We start from the raw sequence: 21,014 nt of genomic DNA on the forward strand, positions 1-21,014 counted from the left end.
CGGCCAGCTGTGCGCCAGTGCATCTGTGCCGAGCGTACCATCGGTCAGGGAATAAAACTGGGCGCAGTGGGAGGAGTCCCGGGAGGCGAACAGGTCTATCTGTGCCACCCCGAACTGGTCCCAAATCAGCTGGACCGTCTGGGGATGGAGTCGCCATTCGCCGGAGATAGGGCGGACCCGTGACAGCTCGTCGGCTGCCAGGTTCCGGTCTCCTGGAATGTAAACTGCACGAAGGGACCTCAGGTGCTTCTGACTCCATAACAAGAGGTGGCGGGCGAGCTGCGACAACCGGCGTGAGCGTAGACCCCCCTGGTGGTTGATGTACGCTACTGCAGTCGTGTTGTCTGAGCGGACAAGTACGTGTTGACCCCTGAGCAACGCTCAAAAGCAGTGCAGGGCCAGGCATACTGCCAGCAGCTCGAGGCAATTGATGTGCATGAGGCGCTGGGGTCCTGTCCAGGAACCCGCGGCTGCATGCCCATTGCACATGGCACCCCATCCCGTGGTGGATGCATCCGTGGAGACAACGAGATGCCTGGAAACTCGCTGAAGGGGGACATCGGCCCGCAAAAAGCTGAGGTTCGACCACGGGAAGAAGGTTCGGCGGCACGCTGGAGTCACTGGAACTCGGAGCGAGCCGCGATGCCATGCCCACCTCGGGACTCGATCGCGAAGCCACAGCTGAAGCGGTCTCATATGAAGCAAACCGAGCGGCGTTGCCACGGCTGCGGATGCCATATGCCCCAGGAGCCTCTGAAACAGTTTCAGTGGAACTGACTCTTGCCCTCGAACTGTCGAAGACAAGTCAGCAGTGAGTGCGCGCGCTCGCTCGTGAGCTGCATGGACATGGCGACCGAGTCTATCTCCATGCCGAGAAAAGAGATCCTCTGCACGGGGCAAAGTTTGCTCTTTTCCCGGTTGACCTGAAGGCCCAGACGGGCTAGGTGCCGGAGCACCAGGTCTCTGTGTTCGCAAACCTGTTCTCGAGAGTGTGCCAGTATCAGCCAGTCGTCGAGATAGTTCAGGATGCGAACCCCGTGTTCCCCGAAGGGGAACAAGGGCTGCCTCGACGATCTTCGTGAAGACGCGAGGGGACAGAGCTAACCCGAATGGGAGAACCGTGTACTGATATGCCTGGCCCTCGAAAGCAAACCGAAGAAACGGTCTGTGTCGAGGCAAAATGGAGACATGAAAGTACGCGTCCTTCAGGTCGATCGCTGCAAACCAATCCTGAGGCCGAACGCATTCGAAAATGCGTTTGGCTGTGAGCATTTTGAACGGTAGTCGGTGGAGAGTATGGTTCAAAATGCGCAGATCCAGGATCGGTCGTAACCCACCGGTCTTCTTGGGGACAATGAAGTAGGGGCTGTAATACCCGGACCTCATCTCGGCTCGAGGGACCGTCTCGATTGCACCCGTCGCCAGCAGGGTGGCAATCTCCGCTCTCATGACCGGGGCATTGCCACCGACCATAGTGGAGCGAACTCCCCTGAAACGGGGAGGAGACCGTGCGAACTGAATCGCGTAGCCGAATCTGATCGTTCTGATGACCCAGCGGGACAGCCCGGGAAGCTCTAGCCAAGCTTCCAGGAAGTGAACCAGCGGGGTCATGAGAACCACAGACGTCCCCCCGGAGGGGCAGCGAGGCGGGTCGACTGGCATGCGCGCAGGAGTTACCCCGCCCGGATGCACAGTGGAGGCCCGCTCCCCGACAGAAGAGACCAGGGAAGGACCAGCGTTCCACGGGGGTCTGTTCTGCCGGGGGTCTGGCGATAGAGGGGGAGGGGAGCGCCGCGGCGTAGTCGAGGGACGACACACGCTCGCCTCCGCACCCTCAGAGACAGAGAGGAATGAGTGGGCTGACGCACTGGGACGTCGAGCGCACTCATTCCAGTCTGTGTGCTCAGTGATGATGTCAAGTCTTTCTTTAACCAACTCAGGGTGCTGCCCACCCGTGGGTGAGCAGCGGGGAGCTGAGAAGCTGAGAACAAAAGATTCTCCCCCGGCCCTCCACCGGGGGAAGGAGGGGGCCTGCTACCGCCTCCTGGGAAAAACTCGACTTCATCACTGAGCAGCTCCCGTCAGGAACGTCGCTTAGTCTGGCGTTTAGCGGGGCGTGCAGCCTGAGGGGGCTGTGACGCCTGCCTACGGCCTCCTCCATGCCGCGGCCCGGGTGAAGGCTGCTGCTGGGGCCGCGTGGGAGGGAGGGGAGCCGCAGGGGGGCGTCCTCGGCGGCGAGCAGAGGGAGGCGTCTGTACCGACGGCTGGGTGGAGGCAGCAGCTGGCCGTCGGGGCAGAATGTGTTTGATCGCCTCCGTCTGCTTCTGGGCAGTCGAAAACTGCTGGACGAAGTCCTCGACTGCACCGCCGAAAAGGCCAACCTGAGATAACGGGGCATCGAGCAGACGAGTCCGCTCGGCGTCCCGTGTAACTGCGAGGTTCAGCCAGAGATGGCGCTCCTGGACCACACTAGTGGCCATCACCTGACCAACGGAGCGAGCCGCCACCTTCGTTGCCCGGAGAGCAAGGTCTGTGGCCGCTCGCAGCTCGTTGAAAGCCGATTGGTCAGTCCTGCCCTCGTGCATATCTCTGAGCAACTTGGCTTGGAAAACCTGCAAGGTGTTCATCGCATGCAAAGCGGTGGCCGCCTGTCCCGCCGCTCTATAGGAACGCGCCGCCATAGCAGACGAGAACCTACAGGCTTTGGATGGTAGCTTGGGAGGACCACGGGAGGAGGCGCTCTGTGGACACAGCTGCATCGCAACAGAGCGCTCCACCGGGGGCATCCCAGCGTACCCACGGGCGGCCCCACCATCGAGGGGAGGAAAGGCGGGGGAGATCAGAGCGCGCTCTCGAGAGGACAAAGGAGCCTTCCAAGAGCGCATCAGCTCCGCATGCAGCTCGGGGAAAAAGGTATTGGGGTTGGCTGTGGCCTTGCGGCGGCAGCCTTGCCCAAAAACCAATTATCCATCCGTGAGAGATCGGGGCAGGGCGGAGGGTTCCACTCTAACCCGATACTCACGGCGGCCCGAGAAAGCATGGCCGTCAACTCGGGATCAGACACGGGCAACGCTGGCACTCCCGAAGGAGGCAACGCAGCCGCATCCTCATCTCCCGAAGAATCAAGCCCGCCTTGTGATGCCGCGATCGACATCGCATCATCATCTGGAGCGCCGAACGAAACAGACGGTACCTGCGAAGAGGTAGACGGCTGAATCGAAGCGGCGCTCGCTGGCTCTAACACTGGGGCGGGGGGTATGGCCCGAGGAATCGTCGGGGCTTTGTTCCACACCGTCACCGTCAAATCACCCTGTCCGTGGGTCGACGAGCTTCTCGTGGAAGAAGCTGATCGAGTAGCGGGGACGGGGACTCTCACTTTAGTCAGATCATTGTGTCTAGATCTCAGTGTAGAGATGGTCATGTTCCCACAGAAAGAACATGAGTCATCCACGAACGCTGCTGCATGCTGAATGCCCAGGCATACAGAGCAGCGATCGTGACCATCAGAAGATGACATGAATCGACCGCACCCAGAAGAACACGGGCGAGACATCTTTAAAAAGACGTGCCACGTGCAGCTCTTTCAATGAGAGGAGGAAATTCACTCTTTCAGCGCTGAGGCGACCAGGGAGAAGCGCAAAGTCTGGCAGACCACTGCTCAGATCGCAGGCGATGCAGAATCTCGCTGGGTACCGCCGTCACACCAACACTGAAGAGGACGCTCGTCTCGAAGAGTCTTTGGATCAGTGAGAATGGCTTTAGGAGTGAAGAGTTCTCTTGGCTCCGAAGCGAAAACATACTGCGGTTGCGTTCACTTCCTCCTTTTATACTCACGGAGTAGGGCAGAGTATGCTATGCAAATTTCCGCAGCCCCAAGGCATTGCATGCCATTGGCTCGTTGTTAAATACTCAAAGAGGATTGGCTTTCATGCGAAACCCCCATTCTCCGTCACTTCTGACTAGGGATGTCCCGATACCACTTTTTCACTTCCGATACCGATACCGATGCCACAGTTTTGGCTTTTGCCGATACCGATATTAATCCGATATTTTTATTTTATTTTTAAACTAATAAAAAATATAGCAATTTTCTCAATTAGCCCCTTAAAATATACCTCCAGTATATAGTTCACAACCCACCCTTTATTCAAACACTATATATATATATAAAAGAAAATGCAGGTACTTCAGTACTTAAAGCTAGCTAGCTACCAACAGGTTTAAAGTTAAAACAATTTAAACAGCAGTATTCTACATTTTAAATACCAGTACAGTTTTTTTAAAGCAAGTAGAATTTCTATAACTGTGTGTTAAACTGATTATCATTCTTGTGTGTGTTAAACACAATCTACTTAATACAGACAGCTTCATTATAAAGATAAACAACAAATCCCCAAAATATATGATCATAATCTATGACAACAAATGCTGTTATAAACTAGATTAGTGAATAATACATATTGCTCTTTGTATTGTTGTAAAATACATTCATGAAAAACAATATAACAAAAATGATAAAGATAATTATTTTATATATAGCCAAGTAATTATTTTATATATATTTTTATATACTAAAAAATTGAGACATTAAATGTATAGCACAGCTATTTAATGAGGCAGCAACATTAATAATTATTAATGTTAATAAGCTTTAATTACGTCACTGCATTATGAAATGAATGACTCCAAAACAGTGCAGCACAAAGCGCTTATGCGCATTCCGAGCGCAGAATGAGGCGCTTGAAACCATGTGGAGTAACAGCACGCAGCCGAGTATGCACCCTATGTTATGCATGCTACGCGTCGAGTCCGCTTTGAAAAGTTAAAAGCACAAAGGAAATACATATTGATGGACAGTGTATTAAACAGTATCTATCTATACAATAGTTTATTGAGCCTTTTCTTTAAACAGTTTTAAATTTCAGTTACTATGCGCGTGAAGAACAATAGTGCTCTGACTCTGGTGAGGTGATCTAACTGACAGCGTCCGACACCTGGTAGGAAGTAACACGATAGTTACAGGAATAAAGTCCGGCAAGATAATGTTGTTTTATGCGAAAACATAGACCTTTATAGAGATAAAGTATAATAGTATTAACATTGAATCATCTTGAAGATAGTTTCATCATTGACTGTAACCGAACGCGACGCGCTGTTTGAGTGCTGAATGGAGAATGACTGACAGCCGCGAGAGGGAAAAGTTTATGTGATCTTGAATTTAATGACTTAAATATTAATTTCTCTCTCACATAATGGCTTCAGAACACTTATAATAGAGTGCACGAAAACGTTATGGTACTTTAGAATGTTTTTGTGCCTTCTGTGGGGCTTAACAATAACATAATAGTATACGCACAATATCGGATTTGGATCGGCCTCGTCTGATCGATACCCGATCCCGCAAAAATGGCTGGATCGGAGCCGATACCGATCCTGAGTATCGGATCGGGACATCCCTACTTCTGACGTAACTCGAAGTGACTACGAAAGGGAACTGAACCCTGCATTTCTGAACCATCAGTCAACTGATGCCCTTCCTCGGGGACAGAAGCTTCTCCTACTGCCACTGCCTCTCGCTCACCCCCCTTTTCCTTCAAGGCTGCAGCATCACCTGATGAATCTGTTGAAGTTGCTTCTACATGTTTTTGTACAGTGTTCACATCAACTAACCTTACCACTGTTGTAGGCACTTCACTCCTGACAATTTGTACTGCACCTTCATCCTCGCCAACCCCTTCAACCGAGACTGATGAAACTTTGTTCCTTGATTTCTCATCTTTTTTTGGACAAACCCTCACGAGATGTCCTATTTCCCCACAACTAAGGCATTTCATGCTATTGGTCGTAGCATAAACTACGTAGTTGAAGTCGTCGTGATTAAAATTGAACGTCAAATCCAATTCCTCCTTGTTGTCCTTTAATACCATGTAAACAAAACATCTGAAAGACACTACGTGTTTCAGCTACGTCGACTTACAACCAATCTGAATCATTTTAATTGGGGAAACTAATCTACCATGCCTCTCCAACAATTTCACCAACACTTCATTTTTTATGAATGGTGGGACGTTTGATAGAGTAACTTTTTTGGACAAAGTAGACAGCGGTAACACTGGAACAAAAACATTGTCAATGACAACACCACTTTCAACCAACAAGTTAGCTAATTCAACAGTTTTCAAAAAAACAACAATTGCGTTGTTCATCCTTGATGCTGACAGAACATTTTCGCAGCCAACCACCTCTCCTATAGCCAAACTCCACTCTTCCACACAGCGTTCAAACTTAACTTCAGCATGACGCCGTGTGAGGAAATCTAGCGTCCTCGCACCTGAAGTCATCCTGCCAGTTATAAAAACTGGCAGACCCACAACACACCACTATCTTAACCCTCCCAAACCCGTATACCACAAAGTAGAAAGATAAAAGATAGAAAAATAGAAAACCTATTTTTAACACAGTGGCCAAAAAAAGAGAAATAGTCCACACACTCACCACGCTTCCCACTCGCTCGCTCAACAAACGCTCATGCATGCGCGCAAAGAGAGAGAGAGAGAGAGAGAGATAATGAAGAAAATGAGAGACTCTTTATTCTGTAAAGTCACATCATCTTCATCAAACAGACAGAGGAAGAGAGATCTTCATCTTTATTTCACCAGATAACAAAATAAATACTAAGGTGAAAATGTTTGGGTAACACTTTAGAATACTGTATCTTACTTACTGCAGAATTAATAAGGAATTATTGACGAACTAATAGGTAATTCTTCATTAACTACTTCTTCACTACTGTTAACTACTAAGGAAGATGTGTTAACTAATCAGTATGTAATATAATTTTATAATTGTGTTAAGTATCAGTTAGTTAATCAATAACTAATGAATTCTGTCATACCTCCTGAAGAACTACTACTAATTATCTACTAATTAAGGTTCAAGAAAAATAACTAAGAAGTAACTACTGAACAGTCATACAAAAACTAACCTCAGCATAGAATGCCACTCAGTAAATTCATGTATTTGAGGCAACGACTGAGGGAAACTGAAAATATGGGGAACTTATTAGTAATTAATAAATAAGTATCAAATAATTCTGCAGGAATTACTTAGAAGCTGGAACAGTATTCTAAAGTGAAAATATAGGGAACCCATTAGTAATTAATAAAGAATTATCAAATAATTATCTAGGAATTAGGCTACTCATAATCTGAAACAGTCTTCTAAAGTGAAAATATAAGGAACTTATTAGTAATTAATAAATAACTTTTAAATAGTTCTTCAGGAATTACTTAGAACCTGGAACAGTATTCTAAAGTGACAACAAAGGGAACCCATTAGTAATTAATAAATAATTATCAAATTAATTATCTAGGAATTAGGCTACTTATAACCTGAAACAGTCTTCTAAAGTAAAAATATAAGGAACTTATTAGTAATTAATAAATAATTATTAGATAGTCCTTCAGGAATTACTTAGAACCTGGAACAGTATTCTAAAGTGACAATATAGGGAACCCATTAGTAATTAATAAAGAATTACCACATACTTCTGACTCAAATCAAACTTACTGTAAATAAAAAAATATTAGCCTATACATATTAACGTAATCATCTAAACCTTTGTAAAATACACGACAGTTACTTGCGACAAAGGCGAAGAGGGGTGAAAAAGGCAAAAGTGGCAAGGAACCAAAACTCCATCAGGGACAGAATGGAGAAAAACCCTTGGGTGAACCCAGGCTCAGTGTATGTGGCGACCGCAATATTGACGGAACTTGAATGGTGCAAAAGAAGTTTAAAATGTATAAGAACTAAGTATAATAATAAGGTGTAACATACATGAGATGTTTTTGCTTATATGCAGATCATAGCCTATAGGTAAATGTCTGCACTTATTTTTCTTATTAGTGCTGAAGAATGACAAACTGACTACTGTGTATGACTGTTAATTAGTAGTTACTTCATAGTTATTTTTCTTGAACCTTAATTAATAGATAATTAATAGTAGTTCTTCAGGAGGTATGACAGAATTCATTAGCTATTGATTAACAAATTGATACTTAACACAATCATAAAATTATATTACATAATTATTAGTTAACACATCTTCCTTAGTAGTTAACAGTAGTGAAGAAGTGGTTAATGAAGAATTACCTATTAGTTCTTCATTAATTCCGTATTAGTTATGCAGTAAGATACACTATTCTAAAGTGTTACCAATGTTTGTACAAATATAATGTTAACGTGTTCTAGTTTAAACAGTTGAAGTGATTTTAAGCATTTTGATTCTTGTATGTGAATGTGACTGACCTCAATCTCTCCAGTTTACAGTGTGAATCCTTCAGTACGGCACATAACTGCTTCACTCCTGTGTTTCCTAGATTATTCTCGCTTAGGTCCAGCTCTCTCAGGTGTGACGGGTTTGATTTCAGAGCTAAAGTCAGGATGAGACTCTGTTTCTCTGTAATACTGCATCTATTCAGACTGAAGACAGAGAAATAACAATAGTTCACATCTATGATGATCATCTTATTGAAGAGCTACAGCAGCATTTAGTTTCCAATAGTCTGTTTTAAAACCCAGTCACACTAGTTCTGTGCGCTGGAAGACACTGTTTCTTCTCTTTCATTTCTAACTATTTATTTGACGTTTCTGTGTGCACACAATCAGTACATAGTATCAGATGCTGGGAATTTAAAAAATTACAAACTACACTTTATTAACTAGATAAAAAACTGTGAAAAGATAAAGAACTAGAAAAAAATGTGAGCAATAGGGAAACCCATAAAGTGCACCGCTATAACCAATGAAACATAAGCCCTACTGTCTTCAAATAAATAAACTTCAGTCACACTGTAATTGCTGTACAGTATAATGACACTAACTGTAGTTTCTCCAGCTTGAATTGTGGGTTCATCAGTAGATCACTGAGGTTTTTCACTCCAGAGTCTCCGAGTTTATTCCAGCTCAGGTCCAGCTCTCTCAGGTGTGACGGGTTTGATTTCAGAGCTGAAGTCACATGAGAACAACCTTCATCTGTCATATCACAGCAGCTTAACCTACATTAGCAGAGCGAGAGAGAGGGAGAGAGAGAGAGAGAGAGAGAGAGAGAGAGAGAGAGAGAGAGAGAATTTGAAAAAAAATACTTTATTTACAATTTTTCACAAAACAAGTTTCACCATTTACTAATTTTCCATTTACCTTTTATACCACACACAAAGCTTTTTCTACATTAGTAGATGAGAAAAAAATATTTGTCCATCAATAACAGAGCACAAAGCCTCATTCTTGCACCATTTCTCTTCAAATGTAATAACATCATTCATGGAAGTATAAAAACGAAAATCAATAAGTATTCTGGATTTGACAGTGGCTAAAAACATAATATTAATATCTTGATCAGCACCCCCTTCTATCTTGTTTTTTCTGCTCATATAAATTGCCAACTTCGCTTGACCTATAAGAAAATTTAAACACTGACAAATAAACCTATTTCTTCTAACATATCTTAAACCAATAATAAATACGTCTATAGAAAAAGATTCATTAAAACTATAAAATAAATTATGTAATAAACTAAACAACCTTTGTAGTCTAACACAATCCATATAAGCATGAAAAACAGTCTCTCTACTAGAACAAAAAGGGCATTCTGCAGAAACATCAGGATTTAAAACTGAAATAAAAGCATTAACTGCTATCGCACCATGTAAAATTCTCCATTGTATGTCCCCAACTCTTTTACCTAATGGTGGCTTATACAATGATCTCCACTCTGGTTTATCATCATCAAGTTGTAGAACATTACGCCATGGTGTATCAACCCTCTCATTAAGCGCTTTTTTATTAAAAGCAAGAACACAACCTTTATAAAAAGATTTACCAGTACTTGAAAAAAAATTTAAACATAGAGATTTTCCAGAGCTTAAAAAAATTCCTGAAACATCATCTAACATAGGAAAAATAAAAAACTCAGATAATACATCCTCTTCATTAGGAACAATTTTGTATTCATAGTATTCTGATAACAGTTTCAGTTCATCAAAAGTGAGTTTTTGTTTCCATTTTTGTAATAAATGAAAAACAGATCGTAAGGACTTAATTTTCAAACTCAAAGCAACTCCTTCCATATTCCCAAAGTCTGGTCCTGTCAAGTGTACTAGACTCCCCATAGTACAAATTTTGGATGCCACAAGTGTTTCTGTAAGTCCAGGAATTGAACAGTCATTGTGTTTTAAATCAAAACGTGCTCCATATATTAACGGTTCTTTAAGGAGCCAGTAAAGAGATTCAAAATGTCCTTCTCTTTGCACTCTGAACATTTTCCACACTTTAAAAACATTACGATAAAAAATAGGCATCCCATTAAGATTCACCTTTGACAAGTCCATGAAAAAAAGATTCCTGTCCATTTTCAAATTACCAACATTTTGTAATATTTTACATGCAACTGCTTTCCAGCTTGAAGTTACAGAATTATCAAGAAGTCTTTGTAAAAACTGTAAACGAAAAGCTGCTGCTCTACTTTGAATATGAACCAATCCTTGCCCTCCTTCTTCTTTAGGTAAAAACAATATGCTCTGAGGAACCCAATGTAACTTATCCCAGAAAAAATCAACTAAAATTGCTTGAATCTCTGCTAAGAGACGCAAAGGAGGATCAATACAGGTTAACTTATGCCATAAAGAGGAAGCAACTAAATTATTTATAACTAAAGCTCGACCTCTATATGACATATTTGGGATTAACCATTTCCATTTTTCAAGTCTACCTTTAACTTTTTCAAGAGTTCCTTCCCAATTTTTTTGTACAATCACTTCATCTCCTAAAAAAAACCCTAAATATTTAAAACCTCCTCTCTTCCAAACCAAGCCAGGAGGAAGGGCAAATGGAACATTTTTCCAATCCCCTATTAAAATTGCTTCACTCTTTTCCAAGTTAATTTTAGCAGAGGACAGTTTTTTAAAATCATCAAGTACACGCATTAAAACCTTTACATCACTCTGTTGGCTAACAAACACTACTACATCATCAGCGTACGCAGAGACTGTTATACTTTCAACATTGGGCAATTTAAAACCTTGTACATTCTTCCTCAATTGCTGCAGCAGAGGTTCTATTGCTAGTGAATATAGCATTCCAGAGAGCGGGCATCCCTGCCTCACCCCTCTAAAAACTTTAAAAGGAGTGCACAAGCCACCATTAATTTTGAGTATGCTCTCAACATCACTATACAAAACTTTGATTTTATCAATAAAACCCTTACTAAAACCAAATGCTTTTAATGTTTCCCATAAATATGCATGTTCAACCCTATCAAACGCTTTCTCTTGGTCAAGCGAAATCAAGCCAATGTCACTATTTGACAACTTAGAGACATAATAGATATCCCTAATAAGGGAAATATTATCAAAAATTGACCTTTTGGGAACACAGTAAGTTTGGTCCGGATGGATCACCTTACTCATAACTTTTGTTAATCTGTTGGCTAAAATCTTTGAAAGAAGTTTATAGTCACTACACAGAAGTGAAACAGGTCTCCAGTTTTTGATCTCAGTGAGATCTCCTTTCTTGGGAAGAAGGGTCAGGATTGCTCTCCGGCAACTCAAAGGTAGAAGACCTTCGTCCAAACTACCATTGAGGACTTCTAAGAGATCCTCTCCTAAAACTTCCCAAAAACATTTGTAAAAGTCTATGGGTATGCCATCAACTCCAGGCACCCTTCCGGATTCCATGCTCTGAACGGCCTAATGCAGTTCTCCCAGGCTGAGCGCACCTGAAATCTCTGCATTACCTTCATCAGACACCTTTGGTAAATCCTCAAAAAAAGCACTTTTACTGATATTGTCTGATCCTACTTCACTTCTGTACAGTGTCTCATAAAAACCAATTGCCCTACTTCTGATCCCTACAGGATTGGACAACAGAATTCCTTCTTCTGATCGCAAAGCGTGAATGATTCTTTTTTGCCCATTTTTCCTTTCAAGGTTAAAAAAATACTTTGAAGGTGCATCCATCTGATCAAGACTTATAAATCTTGACCGGACCAAAGCCCCCTGTGTTTTAACCCCTAATAATTCTGCCAATTGATTTCTTTTCTTAGAAAGAATCTTCAGATAACTTTTTTGTTTCGTTAAATCCGCCAATTCCTGTATCTTAATTATGTCATTCTCTAAGTCTTTCATTGACTGATTTAAAACTTTGGTGCTGTTATGAGCATACTGCTGACAATACTGTTTAATTTGCACTTTACCAAAATCCCACCATTTCTGAACTGATTGAAAAGAATCTTTTGTTGTTCTGTAATCGGCCCAAAACAACTTAAACGTGTGTATAAAATCCTTATTATCTAACAACGTTAGATTAAAATGCCAGTACGCACTTTTTGGCTTGACAGAATTCAAAATAAAAGAACATTGCACCATACAATGATCTGAAAGACCAACAGGAAAAATACAACAATTTTTAAAAATACCAGTATGATGTTTAAACACATAAAATCTGTCCAATCTTGCCAAAGATAAAACATTACCACGTGTATGTGCCCAAGTATATTGCCTTTTATCCTCATGATAAAACCTCCACACGTCACTTAATTCATGCTTATTTATTATTTGAAAGAGACGCTTTCTTGACGGCATATGGGGTTCAATATGATTTCTGTCACAATTACTCACTGTACAATTAAAATCTCCCCCCAGAAATAAATAATCATCATTAGAAACATCTTGTAAAACAGAACATAATGTATCTAAAAACAACATCCTATCAATTGTTGAGTTGGGGACATACACACAAATAAAAACAAAATTACAATTCTCAACTTGTGCTTTCACTTTTAAAAGTCGACCTTTCAAAAATTCTTTAACCTGATATGAAGCTGGATTAAATGTTTTTGCAAATAATATTGCTACTCCTCCACTTAAAGTGGTATTGTGACTGAAAAAAGATAAGCCTTCCCATTCCTTCATCCAATCATTTACATTATTCACGTCACTATGTGTTTCCTGAATCAAAGTGACATCTAGTTTTTTCTGCTTGATAATTTCATACAGCTCAGCTCTTTTTCTATAATCTCTAGCACCATTGACATTCAAGGAGGCAATCCGCACTTCAGCCATATTTAAATAAATAAACAAACAAAAAAACACAAGTGAAATCATATAACTAAAGTTCTTAGTCTTCATTTTCATTTAACTCCGTGCCAACTTTCCTCACAATCTTTTTCAAACGATACACCTCCCTGTTCGAAAGGCACCCATCTACTAATAAACCTTTAGCTTTGTTATAGAACTGATTTAAGTCAGGAAAATAATCCTTTACAACCACACCCCTTTTGTTTTTTGTGGTATTAAGGAAACGTTTTATGTCATCAACGTCATAACTTCTGCTTATAGCAGCTTCACTCTGTGACAACACTGTACTCGAGTCAGACATTTCACTTCCACTTTCTGACTCTTTCTGATCCTCATCACCCTCAACCACCTCACCTTTTTTAAAACACTTTATGTGACTGATCTCCACATGTTTCCGTTTTGTTGGCACTTTGAACAGCCTACTCTCTGTTTCTATATCAGACACATCGCCCATGTTTTCAACATCACTGTTCAACAAAACAGTTTTTGCAGCAACAGTTTCTGAAGAAGTGTCCCTACCTTCATTTAATGATTCCACCGAGGCTTCCACAGGCCGCTCAACAGATGCTCTTTCCCCAACAGGTATATCCACAGTCGGCACTGCTTCAGCCAGACCGACCTCAGCCGGTTCAGACGCAGGCTTATCTTTAGTCGAAGCACTACCTCCAGCTGCACTCTTATCAGGACACGACCGTATTAAATGGCCCGATTTACCACATCCAAAACACTTCATTTTATCAGTGGTAACAAACACAACATATTCAAAATCATCCACACGAAAATTTAGAGCCAAGTCCAATTCCGCGTCATCTTTGATGATCATGAACGCAAATCTCCTGAATGAAACTATGTGTTTCAATAAAGGAGACTCGCACCCGATCGTGATCTTCTTAATCGGTGAAACCAACTTCCCATACCTTGATAGTGCTTGTTTCAAAATATCATCACTGAGAAACGGAGGGATATTTGATATTGAGATTTTTTTTGACGGTAACAACAGCGGTAGAACAGGTGTAAGTATTTCATCAATGATTATGCCTCTCGCAACTACCTCATTTGCTCTTTCCACAGAGTTTAAAAAAATCACGGTCGCACCATTCATTCTGGATGCGGAGAGAATGTTTTGGTGACCAACAATCTCTCCTACACCCAGACAACAAGTTTCTACACTCGCCACGGATACGATCTTAACTCCGTGACGGCGTGTTAAAACATCGAGCCCAGTACCAGTCTGAGCTGCCATGCTTTCCAAGAAAGCAGGCAGCACAAATAAACACCACACAAGACAAAAAAACAAGTGAAACAAACAAATTCAAAAGAAAGAAGAAAGAAAAAAACTAAAGAAAAAACACAAAGAGAAAGAAACAAATGCACGCGCTCAAAATTCACGCTCTCACACACGCTCCACAAACGCCCACGCATGCGCAGAGAGAGGCAGAGAGAGAGAGAGAGAGAGAGAGAGAGAGAGAGAGAGAGAGAGAGAGAATGAAGAAAATAAGAGACTCTTTATTCTGTAAAGTCACATCATCTTCATCAGCAAATAAAACAGAGGAGAGATCTTCATCTTCATTTCATCAGATCACAAAATACTAAATATACAGTATACAATATATATAAGTATAAAATGTATACTGATATATTGAGTGAAGAAATGAATATTGAGTGTTTTAGTTTAAACTTTTGATTCTTGTATGCATGTATATACATACAGTCTCTGAGGTAGAAATGTGCCTTCGGAGCGTGTGATTGGCTGAATGTGTGGTAGAAGGGTGCATTGCTAGCGTGTGATTGGCTGAATGTGAGGTAGAAGTGTGCCTTCGGTGCATGTGATTGGCTGAATCTGAGGTAGAAGTGTGCTTTCGGAGCGTGTGATTGGCTGAATGTGAGGTGGAAGTGTATGGAAGTAAAATAATGTCTAAAGTTTTTGAAACAAAAAGCATGTTGAATTGCACCAATTAAAAAAAAAAGCATTGCGTTAACCCTGCTTGCATTTTAATCCATTGTATTTTTAAGGCTTACATTTTTATGGACTGAAATTCAACATGGTTGAATATTTAAGCTGTGAATATTTCAATTAAAAACATTTTTCATTATTAAAAATTCAATAATCCATATTCACCTTTCATATTTCACTTCCAAAATTTTCAAACTGTTTAAAAATACAACCTATAATATTCAACAGGAAATTTTCGGTCCATTTTATTTCGCCTTGAAAATTCGCTTCCACAAATTCAGTGGTTCAAATTCGACAGTAAATTCAACGGTGACATCCAGAAACTGCAGGAAAAGCAGTAGATTACTGAGCATACTCTCTATCTGCTGTTAGACGGCTTTACCAGCAGGGGGTGCACGCGCATGTTGAAACAAAACAACAGGAGAGGCCTTCACAAAACGTCATTTGCTGAAATGGAAAGAGCGATGAGTACGAGTTAGAAGCAGGAATTGTGCTTGTAGTTCATCAGAATTGGTTCAGGGGGTTTGTGAATGAGTTACATGTTGTGGTCATTGTGTCTCAAGTACCAGAATTTGTGTGTAAACAATTGAGAAAAACTGTAACAGAAATGCAATATGACATCCATAACTATGTTTTCAGTGGTGTATAAAGAACTTACTTAATAAACCGTAATGTTTTTATTACCTTAAAATGAGACATTTATATCTCCATAACCGCGGGAATCCCCTCCTGTGAAGGTCACCATATCGTGACGTCATCTTTCTACCGTAGCCGAACGCGAACAAACAGTGCTACAGAACGCGTTTTGCCACTACCTTGAAAGAGAAGCAGCAGAAAGCTAGAAACTAGCCATAAACTCTGAGTAGTGACTTTTCCCTTGTGAGTAGTGTAAAATATGTAGTTGGGATTGTTTCATGTAGCTTAGTTCTCCCTCGCTGTGTTATGGGTTTGTTATGTGGGGATAAATGTGCTGTTATGTTCGGCTGTTATGTACAGCTGATTAGTACTCATGTCATTGATCGTAAAACAGTACGTTACAGGAATCACTAACCCGTCGATCTTGTAAGAGATCTAAGTCGATCGCGAAGAGTTTTCAAAATCAGAGAAAAAGCCTATTGTGTGTAGTTTATGGTGTCTATGGGATGCGGTAATGCGCACGCTGTTACAGTCATTTTTGCCGTGCGCACCTTTGGGCTCATGCGACGCGTCGAGTGTAAAGGCTTTATGCTTTAACCAGTTCAGCCACAGTAACAGCTCATATTAGCCAGCTAAACTTTTACAACCCTTTTAGAAAAAATATATAGCTGCATAGTTTCATGTGGTTCTTCTCCCTCGCTGTATTATGGGTTTGCTATGTGGGGAGAAATGTGCTGCTGGTTACATTTGTGAGACAATCAGCTGATCACTATTATTATATTAAATTATATATTAAAACCCTTGATCCTCACCTGACTATGGCTTTGTAAACTGTATCCATGATGTGGTTTATACTGGACTGTGGTACAGAAACAATGGCTTCTTCGAAAGGGAGGGGTGAGCAGTGGGCTGAGCCCTTAGTGCAAACCTGGTGCAAACTCGCAACCGAACCGCTAGATGTCGCTAAAAATCCCACACTGCACCTTTAAACAGGCCTATCATTTTAAAAACCTGAATTTCGATGAATATTTTTCAATGATCACAAATTCAGATACAAAAAAATAAAATAAATCAACGTACAGAATTTCAGATAAAATAGATTCAGGTTAAATTATGAATTATGGGCGTGCTTCTCAGAGTAGTAGCCATCAGCTTAAAAAAAAATAATTTCTGGGTTATTTGGCTTGTTTGCTGTACTCCTTGTCTCACAGCAGCTTTTAAACATTGTTTTGTTTTTTGTTATAAGTCATAAATGACAAGGAGGCAGTCTCTCGCAATGCAAATCAATGGAGACGGTTGGATTGTTTTTCTCCCCTGGTGGGGGCTGGAGCAGCCGGTAACAAGAAGTAGTCGAAGGAGAACGTCCTCGTCTCAGTTCTCGCGCATGTGCCCATAAGGAAGTAATGGAATAGTCGAATAAAGTCGTTATTTATGTTTTTTTCGCAGAAAAAGTAGTCTCGTCGCTTGATAAACTTATAATTGAGCCACTGTAGGCACATGGAATATTTAAACCTTTTCTTTAATGACTTTATTGGCCGTCAAGAGGCAGTCCCTTAGGCAGTCTATGTAGGACTGATCCAGCTCTCAGATTCAATCAAAAATATCTTTATTTGTGTTCCGAAGATGAACAAAGGTCTTACGGGGTTGGTACAGGATGGGGGTGAGTAATTAAAGACTTAATTTTCATTTTTGGGTGAACTAACCCTTTAAAGTGTTGTGCTGTTTTATAAAGGCACACAGCCATATCATGGTTTCATTTTTAGTTTGTTGGCAAAATATAGCGCTAGAGACCTTTATGTTAGGGTATACATTTTACATCTCATATGTGTTGGGAAAAGGGAGAAGAGAGAGTTCAGAAAAAGACGGTTTCGAACTCGGGTCGAGAGCATCAAAAGCTTCAAGCCCTACGACCTGCGCCACCGTAGCTATTTCGTGACAAGCTTCTTTTTGCTAAAAAGACAGGCACTTAGTGCAAATATACGCTCCGTTATCTAAAAAGTAAAAAAAAAAAAATTCTTCCCCTCGCTTGGGCCCCAAGTGCGCATGGCCAACTTGCAATAAATAAATTTGATCAGATCGGCCCTCGCGGCCTCGAAACACAACCGGCCAACAGGGGAAACTCCCGACTCTCCCGATTGCCACTCCGCCCCTGGTGCCCAGGGCCCCTTAGATGTCATGGGCCCCTAAGGCAAGAGCCCAGTTGCCCTAATGGTTAATCCAGCCCTGGTGGTCTGTGAGTGGTGTGTGCATCTGGCTCCTCCTAAATGGGCATCCTTTACTGTGCTGATCTGACAATCTTTGGTGGTTGCCACCGGGTATTAATTAGCCCTAAGAGCATAATAATCCTTTATACACAACAACAATAAAATAGCACAATGACAGGATTGATATGGTATACCCACGTTGTAACAAATAAATAAAAGATCTTTTTCACAAAAGTTATCTTGTGCTTTTGCCTCCGGCATCGTCCTGTCAGTCATCGCACCTCACTCTAGTCATGTGACTCCTGTGGCTCAACTTACCTCAGTATCTCCAATTTACACTTTATATTCTTCAGTCCAGTGCAGAGCAGCTTCACTCCTGAATCCTGCAGATTATTATTGTTCATGTTCAGCTCTTTCAGATTGGTGTCTGATCCAAGAACTGCAGCCAGAGATGAACAGCTTTTGTCTGTTAAGTTACAATCATTTAACCTACAATAAAGTCACAAAACAGAATTAGATTGAACACATACAATAGATTTTCTATATACTAATATTAATGAAATTTTCCACTTATTTTTTACATAAACAGCATATACAGCAAAGAGGCTGAGTTAAACTAACATTTACCTTTAAAAACTACAATTTCCTCAACAATAGTGTTTTTTATACAGTGACAAATTTCCAAGACAAATTGAAGCATGTTTGAAAAAATATTTGTGTAAAGCTGTTATATCTATAGGATATTTTCTCTATTTATGTCACCTGATAGAGTTTAGGTTCTTGCCAGTGTTGCCTCTGTCTTTCTTAATTGGGGACACTTAATATTAGGGGTGTGCACAAAAACTGATTCACATTTGTATCGCAATTCAAGCTTTACCGATTGAAAATCGATTAATAGAATTCCAAAAAAAAGATTAATATATATATATATATATATATATATATATTAGGCATAGCATTTTTAAAAAAAAGTTTGGTTACGGTTGTATGTCAGTTGAGGTCATGGGCTGGTAGTTTTTTTTTTGTTTTTTTCTCCAGTGCCAGCAAGGGATAGAAAGGAAATTATTTTTATTTATTTTTTTAATTTTACTTTACAGTAGCGATGGATAGGCGACTCTGTTTTTCAATAACATAGCCTACTTGTACATGTACTACCACCTTGTGTGTCCCAGCATGTTACACACACAAGCTGATTTTAAATGTGAATTATTTCTTCCCCAAGCTCATAAAATAAATTTGGGTCGCACAAAAATTGACAGGGTAGGTCGGAGACTGGAATTGAACATTTTTTTTTTTTTATGCCTTAGTGGTGGGCATAGATTTTTTTTTTAATCTAGATTAATCTCACGGTAATCTTGGAATTAATCTAGATTAAAATGGCTCATTTGAATTCATGAAGGCATTCAGGCATTGAAGGCATTCAGAATATGTATGCTACCCAAATAAATAACCACCTTGCAGGTAGTTTTTAAGATGAGCAGAGGCAGAGCTAGACTCTTCATCATGGGGCTCTCTGCTACCATATGTAATAAAGTGTGACTTGTTGAGCCAAGTAAGCTCATGTTAATAAAACACAAAGACTATCTCGTTCTTTTCCTTTTAATGCGCCCGATTTATATTTTCTCTCCGTTTTCGTAATTATTCTCTACATTATACAGTCACACCTCATGGCACCCACTGCACTCCTGAGGCAAGTTGGCCTGCCTTATCCACTGTGTTTCAGTTCATTTATGACTCACAAGACGAGCTTCAGTTCACTCGCTGACGCCTCTGTGTCGTGATTTTCTATTGTCTGCTATATTTATTTCTTATTTATTAAATCCAGGCAACTGGTTGATGAAACATTGATTAAAATTAACATACAATTAATAAAAAATGAAATTCAACTTAATGAAAGGCTTTGTGCTTTATGTTTAATGTGAAAGTTTTAAAGCAGTCTTTCAGTGCCGCTTTCAGAGTGGTCAAGTCCGTAACGGGGAACTGTGACATAACATTGTTTTTCCCTCATAAATGCGTACATAAAAAATAATACAAAATTAATATTTTATGTTCCGTGGAGAGCCAACCTTTCTTTAACCGATGGGTATTATTACTTTTTGTACACCTAAAGGTTTGTTTTTTTTGTGTCACGTCCGCTCATATTAAATCTAAATATATATATATATATATATATATATATATATAATGCATTGACTGATCTTTTCCTAATGTCTGGATAAACAGATTGGTATTAAATGCCCCTTACAGTGCAATTCGGCTAGGTATACATCTGCGCTAAAATATCAATGTAAAAGTCATCATAGCTTGTATAGTATGGACCCAGCTCCCAACCCAACTTTGAGAATAGATTAACGGCAATATTTTTTTATCGCTCAATAAAAGTCTCACTTTAACGCAGCAAGTTAACGCCGATAACGGCCCACGATATTATATTTTGTAATGGCGTGCAGGGGCGGAGTGGCAATCAGGAGACTCGTAGTGTTTCGAGGCCGTGAGGGCCGGTCTGATAATAGTGATAAATTGTAAGTTCTTAGCAACATCATCCGGTGGACTGGTGTGCGGCCGCTGCCCGCTGGTCAAACTTTGCAGCCTCTCTGCTCAACCCATAAATGAATCCATCGATCCGCATATTTTGTTTGAGTTCTTAAATGGTCTAGTGCTAGATCTTTTGCCAAGCGTGTCAGAAGTTGCAGGTTATAATCTGCACTCATATAGTTGTAAGGATTTTGGCCAGGCGAATCAAACCCACCCCCAGGGGTTTTCTGAAACACACACACGCACACACAAGCCTTTCCCTTCCCCCACACATTGGAATGTGTGGAATGTTTTTGAACAAAGAGAAGGACTTTTGGTGTTTAAAAACATTCAACAAAATGTTTTCAATGGTTTTTATGTATATGTGTCTTCCCCATGTCACAGTGAACTTTGTTTGGTCACAGCGTAAATAGAAATTAAAAATACCTTCGTCATGCATTTTAAACATAAGTGTATATTCCTTTGATATAACATAATGTTCCTTGATATCTCTAGAATGCTTATTGAATGAAACGCTCGAATATGCATGGAGATGTAAAGTAAAGGGTA

The 21,014-nt window shown here is 40.9% G+C and overlaps 1 protein-coding gene across 1 annotated transcript in view; it reads right to left on the reverse strand.

Annotated features, from left to right (window-relative positions):
• The window catches only part of LOC148997427 (NACHT, LRR and PYD domains-containing protein 3-like), a 280,163-nt gene that overhangs the window by 48,707 nt on the left and 210,442 nt on the right, over positions 1-21,014 (reverse strand). Inside the window, exons 5-7 of the mRNA XM_089122499.1 lie at positions 18,249-18,419; positions 8,886-9,059; positions 8,311-8,484 (exon numbers count right to left, since the gene is read on the reverse strand). Coding sequence (XP_088978625.1) covers positions 8,311-8,484; positions 8,886-9,059; positions 18,249-18,419 — 519 coding nt within the window. The remainder of the gene's footprint in view (positions 1-8,310; positions 8,485-8,885; positions 9,060-18,248; positions 18,420-21,014) is intronic.

Source organism: Pimephales promelas, chromosome 2, assembly GCF_988280905.1.
Source record: "Pimephales promelas chromosome 2, fPimPro1.hap1.1, whole genome shotgun sequence".
NCBI lineage: Eukaryota > Metazoa > Chordata > Actinopteri > Cypriniformes > Leuciscidae > Pimephales > Pimephales promelas.